The sequence below is a fragment of the Chinchilla lanigera genome, unplaced genomic scaffold (assembly GCF_000276665.1).
Source record: "Chinchilla lanigera isolate Chin_1 unplaced genomic scaffold, ChiLan1.0 scaffold00023, whole genome shotgun sequence".
NCBI lineage: Eukaryota > Metazoa > Chordata > Mammalia > Rodentia > Chinchillidae > Chinchilla > Chinchilla lanigera.
The window spans coordinates 12,654,996-12,666,120 of record NW_004955424.1 but is presented as its reverse complement, the minus strand read 5'-3'; the positions used below and the strand labels follow the sequence as shown (position 1 = coordinate 12,666,120).

At 54.5% G+C, this 11,125-nt stretch overlaps 1 protein-coding gene across 4 annotated transcripts in view; it reads right to left on the bottom strand.

Annotated features, from left to right (window-relative positions):
• Positions 1 to 6,882: 6,882 nt before the first annotated feature.
• Positions 6,883 to 11,125, bottom strand: part of Sfxn5 (sideroflexin 5) — a 113,254-nt gene continuing 109,011 nt past the window's right edge. For all 4 annotated transcript variants that reach the window (XM_005385576.2, XM_013514690.1, XM_005385578.2 and 1 more), the window contains one exon: positions 6,883 to 9,774. In XM_005385576.2, the coding sequence (XP_005385633.1) occupies positions 9,697 to 9,774 (78 nt within the window). In that variant the 3' untranslated portion in view covers positions 6,883 to 9,696. The remainder of the gene's footprint in view (positions 9,775 to 11,125) is intronic.

Genomic DNA, 11,125 nt, shown 5'->3' with positions numbered 1-11,125 from the left:
TCCAGCTCAGAAGCAGGAGAAACTGAGATTAGACATAGGGCAGGACCACCTGGCATTTTGAGGGAGGCTAGGTCCAGGTCTTTCCAAACTCATTGAGGGGTGACAGTCAAGTGAGGGAGCTCTAGGGGGAGGGAGAGGGCCTCAAGTGGCTACTTCAGTTGAGCAGAAACCAGAGGGAAGGTGTAGTGGTATCACCAAGGCTAAGTCCTGGCCCCACCAGGCCATTCACCTGTCCTTGGAGGACCCCTGGGCAAGGTAGAGCTCCCAAGACAGGGCTTGAGGCTGAGCCTGCACAAGTCCCCAGGGATTTCTGGCCCAAGAAATAGTGACAAGGCAGGGCCCTGTGGTCCCTTGTTCACTTGTCTTTCAGTTTGTCCATTTGTCCCCTCCACTGGTCATATAAGATTTTCTGCATCCTGGAAAAGCAAAACCTGTGTTCCTAATAGTCTTGTCTTTCCTACTTGAGAACCGCCTCCACTTCACTTCTCATGAAGTGCAATGCTGTGTTCTTTGGCCTCTGCTCCAGCTGTCTGCTGATGCTAATGACAGTCACTGGCCTCCTATCCAGACTCACCTGGCCTCTGGTCTGCTGGCCAAGCCCTCCTTGCCTCCTGCCCCTCTGCCTTCATTCTGTACCTCAGACACCTACTTTGGCCTCTCTCAAAGCTCCTTGGCTTCATCCATGCATCATTTGCCTTTGCCCACCCTGGTTAGTCTTTATTCCTCCTGCCTCCCCATCGTGCCTCTGCCAGGGTTCACGTCTACTTCGCAAGACTCCCCTGTGGCTCCCTTGTCTGTATCTCTAGGTAACCTCTGCTGAGCCTGCTGCACCCCACACCCCTCAGCACCATCAGCCCAGCACATTCACTGCTGGGCTCCTTTCCCTACTGCCCTCCAGGACTGCCCACCCCAGCCAACAGCCTTCCTCAGGCTTCCTGCTCTCCCCCAGCCCATTCATCCCCTGCCAGCCTACTGATCCTAGGCTGATTCTCAGTCACACTGCCTCAGTGCAGCACCCCTCAGCTGTCCCTGCCCTCAGCCAGGCAGGTCTGTTCCCCTCAGGGGAATGTGACATCTTGTGGCTTCTGTGAATGTCTAGGTTGAATACCATTTCAGGGGAGGCGGTTCATGCTGCAGCTAGGGTTCTCTTCCTCACACTCAAATAGGATCTTGTCCCGGTCTTCCTCAACCCTTCACCTCCTCCACTTCTTTCCCATCCTCTGCCTCTCCCACCTTCTTTCTGGTACCCTCTGCTTCAGTCTCACCCATATCAGTCCCTGATTGATCCAGGGCTCTTTGCTGCGCTGTGCCTTCGTTTATGCTGTTCTTCCCCCCTGGGCTGTAGGTGAGCACACCAAGGGTGCTGGATCCTCCTGAAACATGCTGGAAAGATCTCAAAGGCCCAGCCATGTTAGCTGGGCCACACGCAGAGATCCGAGCACATCAGTCCTTGTGTGAGACCCCAGATCTAGGTCCCACAGGCCTGTTGGAGTCACTCTCTACTCACCTGTGTCCAGTCAATGCTAGAAACCAAAGGGCTTTGCCCCATCCTTCTGTCTCTGACCTATTTCCACTTACCAGGAATGCGTCCCTCACATCTGGAAAACCCTCACCTGGATAAGTGCAGATTAAACCACAAGGTGACTCTGTCACTGCCAAGCAGGTGGGGTGAGCTCTGGGGGAGGTGCACTCACACTTAGGGTGAGGGCAAGAAGAGGCGCCTTTTGGTCCCAGTGGGGGACAGGGGAATGGATGAGCCACTCCTCTCTAGATCCTGTCTGCTTGGTCGGGGGAAGGGTCCAGGAAGATCATAGCAGAGCACCTCCTCGTGCAGATAAAGGGCTGGAAAGGACCTGGGGGAAACCTGCCAATCTCCCCAGCCAGGCCTGTGGGGCGGGGCGGGGAGTCCCCGCTGCAGTCCCATCCATCCCCCATGTTGTGCCTCTCCCGCAGACGGTAAATATTGGTGTTGTGACTTCATTAATAAAGGCTTCTGTGAGCCTGAAAAACATGGAATCAGGATGAACTATTTTCTGAGCTGCGGGCTTGCCAGGTTTGCTAATTTGGGAGTTTTTGGGCCCTCTCCAGGGAACAAACCAAAGTCTCTCTTGAAGAGACGCAGATGCAGCTGAGAAGGGGAGAAGACAAGGACTGCTGCTCCCTTCCCTCCCTTGGTAGCCACTCCCACCTAGAAAGCAGGGAGGCACAGGGCGAGGTGGACAGTGGACATTGGCCTGCTGGCTTCCCCAGTGTGTGGGAGCTGCTGGCCAGCCCTTTCCTGAGGAGCCTGGTCGGCCACTTCCCCTCAGCTGGGCTGGTCTCCTGGCCCTGCAGAGTGAAGGGCTGACTGTCATGAGCACTTGTAAGAGCTCCGAGGTGCACAAGCCTGAGGTGGAGAGAGCACAGGGAATTATTCTTAACTCTTGTGGCTGAAGTCACAGGCCTTGCCTTCAGGGAAAATCTTTACACATCTTGTCCACGAAACTTTCCGGGATTGGTCCCCGTGGCCTTTGCAGCAGCACAGCGTATGCTCTTAGCGTCTCTGCATCTGTGTACCACTTTCTTGCAGGTGTGGCGATTGCTTCCCACAGGCATAGCACGGCCTTTGCCAAGTGAACTTGGCTCTGTCCAGGAGGGAGCCAGCAGGGCCCACAGGCCTCCCCTGGACCCTGCACCAGGGCAGTCTTGCTGGGGGAGGGGGTGGGGAGGCCAGCAGGCTGAGTGGTGCAGGCCCAGCCAGCTTTCCTGTCAGACGGCGCTGCCAAGGCGGAGCCAGACATCGGGAACAGGTTTAACCAATTACCCGAGCGCCCCATCTGCTGTCTGGGGTTCGTGTGAGGGTGAGTGCATGTGAGGGTGTTTGGAGTGTCTGGGCGGGCTGTGGGCGTGCGCAAAAGTGTGACTGTGTGGGTGGGTGTGGGCGTGTGGCTGTGCATGTGTGCTGTGCACGTGTGCAATGTGTGGCTGCACATCCCATGCACAGCCCCTCACTTGTCCAAGCCACCAGCTTATGGTCTTCCTGTCCCCTCCAGACCTTGCAGTCTACACCACAACCCACCCAGCACCCCAGCTTCTTTCCTGCTCTCTCCATCACCCCCACTCTCAGGGTTTATCAGCTCTGGATGGGCCCTCGCTCAAGTCACAAAGTCCTTTTTTATCAGATCACAATTCCCATTGGCCTGCTCATTGTCCCCTCTGTGATCAGTGCTGGGCCTTACAAGACCTCCTGGCCATGGTGCCCTCTATTCTCCAACATGTCCCACTAGTCCTTAATTGCACCTTCCTTGCAAAGTCTCATGCCTGCTTGGACCATTTCTGTACCTGCCCTTGCAGTCAGTCTGTGAAAACAACAGGCAAGCATGTGGGGTGGCCTCCTTCAGTGTCTGGGGCTTGGTCCCTATTGCTAAGTCCCCCCAGCCCTCCACAGGAGAGGTCTCAGAGTCTCACCATTTTCCCCAAAGCTCTTAGCAGAGGACTTCAATTTTCAGAAAGAAAAAAGACAGCTGTAGAAGGGAAGGCTTTTTTATCGTCAGTCAGAGAAGGTGGTGTCAAACAGGGCAATGGAGGTGAGCTTAATAAGGGAACGATTAATTCTTGAAACCCCCAAGGCTAGTAACAGTGGGGAGCCCACATGGCCTGCACCCAAAGAAGTGGGCATGGTGGGCAGAACTGGAGAGGATAGCTGCTTGGGCCAGCCCCCAGGCAGGAGCTGTGACCTACAGTGGAGAAAAGGCCACAGTTGGCAGGAGGGACAGAAGAACACATCCTCCAGTCTCACTCAGTCCTCCCATTTCCTGTCGGTGACTCCCTGTGTTGGAAGACAGAGAACAAGTACAGACAAGCCTCAGCAGGCAGGGAGGGATGCAGGCAGGACTGGAGGAGCCTCACCCTCGACTCCCCACCCTCACCCCACACTACCTGCCTCCAACCCATCCTCTCCACTTGCCTCCCGTTATACCCAGTGGTACAACTCCCACTTGTACCACTCTCATCTCTTGGCCCACACCTTTCTCCTGGCTGGGAGGACCCCTGACTTGGGCTCCAGATTCTGTCTGCACCCCTAGGGGCTCACTCCTGGCCTGTTTCACTCTCCTGTCTTCACAGCCTCTTCTGCCTCATGCTTCAGTCTCCCTCCTAAGTGCTTCCCTAGTCCATGTCACCCTGAAGCCATTGCCATGTCTCTGCCCAACCCGCAACCAAATCTCTTTAGAGAATTATGTTTGCCGGCATCAGTGGGAGGCCACTGACTTCCCAGCGCATGGAAACCGAGTGCCCTGACCACAGCCCCAAGACCATTCTTTCCAGGTCTTCTCATGGGATTTGCTTTGGTCTTCATCTTCCTACACTTTCAGAGCCAGTTAAGTCTGGGGAACAACTCCCACTTGTACCACTCTCATCTCTTGGCCTTCCAGAATACAACACTCTCCTTTCCCTCTTACCTCCTGTATTAGTGTACCAGGGCTGCCATCACTGAGCACCACAGCCTGGGTGGGTTTCTTCGGAGCCTCCGTCCTTCACCCGCAGAGAGCTGCCTTCACGTTTACATGCCTTCTCTTAGCATGGCCTGATCTCCTCATCTTATAAGGACACCAGCCATAAAGACCCACTCTAAGGGTCTCATTTTAACTTATTACCTCTTTAAAGTCCTTATCCCCCAATAATCGCATCCTGTATTTGAGGCTGAGACTGCAGCAGCTGAACTCTGGGATTCCATCAGTTCTCTCACAGGAACTCTGAGATCTGCGTGACCTTCCCTACAGATTTGTTCTTCCTTCTCTGTTCCTAGGCTCAGAGAAAGTGCACACCCTTCTCCCGAGCTGCCCAAGCAGGAACCTAGGGCGTCTCAGCCTCCTCCATCCCACCCTTTCTACAGTGAATTATGGACAGCTGCTCACTCCTGCGTCTCTGCTTCTCTCCACCCACGTCCCCACCATGGTGGCTCAGACCCCGTCTTCCCCATGGTGACTGCTGCAGTGGCCTCTATTTGGTCTCCTTAGCAGCCCTGCCTGTGTCCACTCTCCCCCTGCGTGGGGCAGGAGGATGCCTTTCCCCACTTTAGGCCTCAGGAGCTCACTTGCCCTTGACCTGTGGCAGCTGGTCCACAGCCCCTCCTGGGTCCTTCCCCATCCTCTAACATCCGTGAGCTTCTTGGAGCTCACCTGGTGTGGTAATGGCGGCAGTGTCCTTTCCCCTGCCACACTTGTATATGCAGAGGAAGACAGCCAGTGTCAGGTGGCCTGGGACAGATGGCAGTATTTGCATAAGTTCTCCAAGGAAGGGTCTGTACATTTGTCACCTCCTCTTTCCCCTTTTTGTTCTCTTCTTTCCATCCCTCCACTCCTCCGTTAGGCCAAGATTCTTGCTTTGGTTGAGGAGGTGTCCTTGTCAGGAAGGAGGCAGTCTCTGGCCTTAGACAAGGCTGCCAGCAGCTGCCTTGGTGCAGGGATGGAGAAAGAACACTTGTTGGCCACTGGCCTGAGGAATACTTGGTACTGAAGAGAAGGGTGGCCCTGCAGGCTTTGGGGAGTGGCTGAGAAATTACCGTTTGAGGGGTTAACCAGTGGCCCGGGTACTAGGTGAGATGGCAGGAGCAGCAGCAGCAACGCTAGGGACTGATGGGAGGCTCCATTCTGAAAATGAGTTAGGTCCTTAAGGCCTCAGGAAAGGGCCACTCATCATTGCTCTGACCCCCTTGATTTCTGGCTCTCCTAGCCTTTGCCTGAGTGGGAGGAGGGAGGCACTACTGGCCAGGCGGGTGGGGATGGCAAGCAGGGAAGACTGCATTCCTGGAGTGTTAATGATCTCTGGGCTGGGCAGGAGCTGAGCCCCCAAACAGCTAAAAACAACAAACAGCTCCCAGAAGGGATTTGTGTCTGTCCTGAGAGTCAAGGATTTCCGCCCAGATAGGGGCTGTGGCCTGTGCTCTCAGTAAATTCCCCGGAGACCAGAAGCCTGCTGGCCTGGAGGTACCACTCTGAGAACATACCCCACCCCTACCCCTTTCCTCCCTTTCTCTGTCCTACGGAGGCCCAGTGGCCAGAAGGGGAGGCAGCACCTGCACATACCTGAGGCAAGAAAGGAGTCTAGGTACATTCTTCATCTGGGTTCTCTGTTCTTCTAACAGGCCAGCAAGTGACATAAGGACCTCAAGGCCCAGTTATAAAAGTGCCCCACGGAGAAGTCACTCAATATCATGACTGAACGAACAGATGAATAAGGGGAGTGACTCACCTGAGGTCACTGAGTCACGCTGGGCCATGATGGGGCTGAACCAGGGTCTGACACTAACTGTAACGGTTTTCTCTGCTACTCTTCATCAGCTTCTCTCTGCAGGGCTACAAGATGCTTGGGGGCCTGTGGGAGCTGCCTGGAAGAGGAGGAGCCAGAGGTCTCAGGAGGTGGCCAAGCCCTGGCCCCAGGGGACCATGGAGGAGTTAGGAAAGCAGAATTCCCAGGACTGGGACCACACACTTGGCAGACATCAGCACCTTTCCGCTGGACTTAGACCTTCCCCGCTCTGAAACTTCTCCAGGTCACAGGCAGCCCAGAATAACATGGCTCTCCCTCCTCCAGCCTCCTCAGTGTACACAGCACAAGAGTCAGTGGAATCCTCATGTACTGGTTCCTTGAATTGGGTACCCTAGTGAGCACTCAGGAGCAACTCTGTAAGGGGATCCTCTGGCAGGTGAAACATACCCGCTTTGTCCAGCTTCTTACCTTCACATGCTGTCCTGTCCTGCATTTTCCTCTTCCCTCTGACCTTGCCCATCCTGGGCATAGCTCAACACCTTCCTGGGGGCCTTTCTATAAAACCCTCACTCTCCCCCATTGTGCTTCCATACTCCCACCTCTCCCAGCATGATTCACAAAGCCACGCTCTGATGCTTTAAATCCTTTGTTTATTGCCCACAGCTCGTTAGTATTACATAAATCACATAGATTGAGAAATTTCTTGAGAAGGTTAAAAAGACATTGTAAAGTCACCTGGGTGTGCCAAGGCCTGTGGGTTGGGGCCTCACTCATCCCTGCCTAAAGCTGAGAGGCCACTTAGGATCTTCCCCTTGTGCTCTTCTCCTCGGGACCCGACCTTTTCCCAGGCCAGAGGCTCCGAACAGGAAACAAGCCAGCGCACAATCAGGAAGGGAACAGGGCCTGGCGGCCATCTTGACATCTTTGACTTTTGGAGCTTATACTCTCCAATTGCTTTTTGGGAATAGGAGAAGGGCATCCCCAGGACTGAAGGAATGTTTGAAATGACCAGAAGAGGGTTGGCCAGGAAAATGTTGGCCTCCTCTCCAATCATGAACCAATCTACCTCTCTCCTCTGGCCTTAGCGGAGATGAGCATGGGCATTAGCAGCAAGTTTCCCTTTATGGGGTTTTCTAAGGCCAGACCAGGGCTTGGTAGCATGGCTCACTGAACCCCTTGTCACATCACGCTGAGCTACAAGGATCCTTTTCTAATGTACCTCTCTACAAAGCAACCCCTTAGCTCACCTGGAATTATATTTGAGAGCATGACAAAAATCATTTGGAGACAAACCAGATAGCTTATGAGATGCCGAGGCCACGGTGGAGGGGCAGGTGAGGCTGGGCTGGGGCAGCCAGCATGGAGCAGGAGTACAAGGGACAGTTAAGGGTAGGGGGGACGTTTGGGCCCAAGATAAAGTGCACAAGAACAAAACCCTATGACAAGAGGGAGCAGGGTGAGCTTGAAATGAGCTTTTCCAAAGAGGACTCAGTTTCCAGTCCAGGCCTAGCGACCAGCACAGCTAGCAGTCATTGGCACATTCATACTATGGTGCGGCTGGCTCAAAACTGCCCCCTCCAACTTTCTGGCCCCTTCTCCCCTGCTGATTTGTCTTCCATGCCAATCTACATCTCTCCCTGATGAGCTAGGGGTGGGCTGCTCCTCCAGAGTGTGGCAGATCCTCAGGACAACATCCCGCACAGCCAGCTGCTGGCCACCAAGGGTGCGTGTGTCAGTGCCATGGAAGACCCATCTCACCACAACGACATGTCCCTAGAGATGTGGAGAGACTGTCAGGGGCCACATTTTTGCTGCTCACACATGCCTTTCCCTGCACACACATGTTCACCTCTGGCCTAGATCCCTCTCAAGGCCACCAGGAGAGGGAGGCCCAGGGGCTGCATGTTGAGAGGGCCTATCCTAGTGGGAGTCAGGTGAGGAGTACATCAAGGCCATGATTCCCCTTTTTTTGGGCCTTTTAGATGCAGAGTCACCCTGTCTCCCACTTCCTTCTCTTCCTCCCTTGCCTGCAAATGGGAGGAAGAACCAGCAGCAAGGGCACTCTGAACCTGCAGAAGTGAGAGGCAGATACAGTGGTGGGCCCCTGCTCAGCAAAGGCATTCACGCTATCGCCTCCTCCAGGACAGTGAAACGTTTGGCAAAGGTCCAGGGCTCCTGGGATGCGGGCTCAGATGAAGAAGGGCACAGTCCAGGTTCTGAGGCCAACTGCTGGCCAATCCCCAAGGGGCCTGCTCCTTTCCCAGGCCAGTGTCCACGTTGAGGATATGCCTGAGATGACCAGCATCTGAGCAGAACAGGCAAAGATGAACTGGAAGAGTGGTGGGAAACACCTGATCCAGTATTTTGCTTCTGGGCAGGGAGTGCAGGATCAGAGAAGGGAGCGGACTGCCCAAGGCCACATAGCCTGTTAGTGCCAGAACAAAGCCCACCATTTCTGGATTGATGCTGCCTCTCAGGTCGTAGGGATCTCGCCTTGGCACCCTCAGGTGTGAGACACTCCTGCTCAGAAAGGGACGGATGAGGCAGGCAGGTTCCATGGCTGGAGACTCTCTGGACAGCAGTCAGCCCAGCTCCAGCCCACCCTCAGCCCAGTGCCCAGCCTGCACTTGAAAGAGGATCTTCCTGCAGAGGCCAGCATAGGTGCATGATTCTTGCCAAAATTCATTCTTTCTTGGGACTGTCTTCCTGGAGCTGGAGCCTCAGGGGCCAAAAATCAGTGAACGCTCCACAAAGGCAGGCCTCAGCCCCGTATCACTGTGCTTCACTCAGGAACTGGTTCCACAGCTGAGGCATGGGCGAAGGCTGGCCACATTCAGAGCCTGCCAGGGCTTCTTGACTCCCTTGAGCTAATTCTTGAGGACTTTGTCATGATTAGTTCATTCTGTGGCGTGCAGACCACCTCCCTTCCCTTCCTCACTCTGGTTTGGCCACCCAAACATCCTAAATCTACCAACTAGGCCACCAAACCAACCCAGCTCCCAGGCCTACTGTGGTTCCCAACACCTGTGTGCCTGCCACTTCTGGTCTGCTTCAACCAAGGCTCAGACTTGATTCTGATTTTTAAAAAAAAAGAAAAAAAGAAAGAAAAAAAGTAGAAGAGAATCCTATGTCTACCCCATGGGCATTCCTACTTTTACAGCTTCACACATAATTGTGCTGAGTGGAGTTCTGACAACCCCACGTAAGGCCCAGAAATGCACTTGATGCTTTTATATAGGAAATGTGTCAGAATTCCTCTCCCCTACCTATGTTAAAAGGTGAATGGGTTAGTCTCCTACCACTGTGGGTTGAGTGCTCCCCAGGTGGCCCAGGCCTGGTGGGGTCCAGCCTGCCCCTCCCTGCAGGTGCAGCCTGTGTGACTCCGTCCTGCCTCCAACTCTTCGCTGGCCTGGACATTGTGCTGTCCCCAGGCCGGCCAACCACCACTCACAGCCCCTTGTTGTACACCACTGTCCGGCTGCTCGTGGCCCGGGCAATTTCAGGTTCTAACTGGGATGTTTCAATCTGAGGAGAGAGAACAGAGAGGAGAAAGGTAGAGTAGGAAATGGGTACTGGAGCAGCAGTCAGGACGACTCTGGTGGCCATAGTTCTGCCTCTCTGCTGCCCCACACTCCCAACCAGAGCCATGTTTCCTGCCTAGTGACAACTCCCTTCTCTAGCAAGATGCCACCGCAGGACTCAGTGTCTCTGCCAGCCCACATCTGGTCTCTTTCTTCTCACAGTGCATCTGTGTGGGTGAACATCCTACACTCTGCCCTCTGAATTCTAGGTCTCCTTCATCTCTGGGGCCCTTTTTCCCCCTCCTAGGACAGCCCCCTAGACCTGCCAGGCCCCACCCTCATGGTCCCCACAGTCCCTCATAGCAGCACCCCAGTCTCTGCTGCTCCTCTCCATGTTTAGACTATTGAGACTGCAGACTCCAGGTTCCCCTTCACTTAGACTTCACCTCCTTCCTCCAACCCAGACCCAGGGACCAGCACTTTAGCTTCTCCCTAGCCGAAGGGTCCTTCCAGGCCTGAGTGATGGACGCCCTGCTTTGGAGGCCTCCAACCATGCATCCATCATTTCTGCACTTAAACATGACCACCCATTGCAGACCATTCAAAATTCACTGTCCTTGACTCTGGCTGGACCCTCACAGCAGCTGGCAATGGCATCACCCCACTCCACTGCCCACTCAGCTCCCTCTTCCTCTCTCCATAGAAGCCATCCTAACCTTTCTCTGCTCATCCTAACCACTCTGCCTTCAGCTCTCCACTCCTAAGCCCATGAACCTTCTTACTTCAGGGAAAAAAGCAGAAAGCACCAGAGGGGAGGCATCCAGCTCCCCACGGCCTCCCTGTGCCCACCTGTACCCCCAGCAGCCATCCTTCCCCTTGAAAAGCAGCAGCAGAGTCTCCAGCTCCCCCACAGCCTGGGTAGTAGCTCCCTCTGATTCCCTCCTCTTCCCACTTTGGCTGTCCACTGACTTCTGCTCATCAGTGTCCTTGATAAGAACTTTTGGTCTGAGGATCCTGACCCTCCACCCTATGGCAGGCTTTATCACCGCCTCATCTCTCTCCTCCGCAGCAACATCTTTTTAAGGATTGTCCAGCCTGGTTGTGTTCACCTCCTCACCTCCCACTGACTTTCCAACCCACAGCAAATCTGGCTTCTTCTGTTCCCATGGCCCTCTACAAAAATCTTCCTCTGCAAGGTCACTGTCACTCATTTCACAACATCCGCCAATTGCTTCTCAGGGTGCTTTGCGCTTGCTCTAGCTGGGCCCTCTGGGTTCCCACATCTGAGGTGTTTCCAGCCACAGCTGTCCCCTTTCTTGGGGAAATGTATCACAACCCAATAACATTCTGGTGGA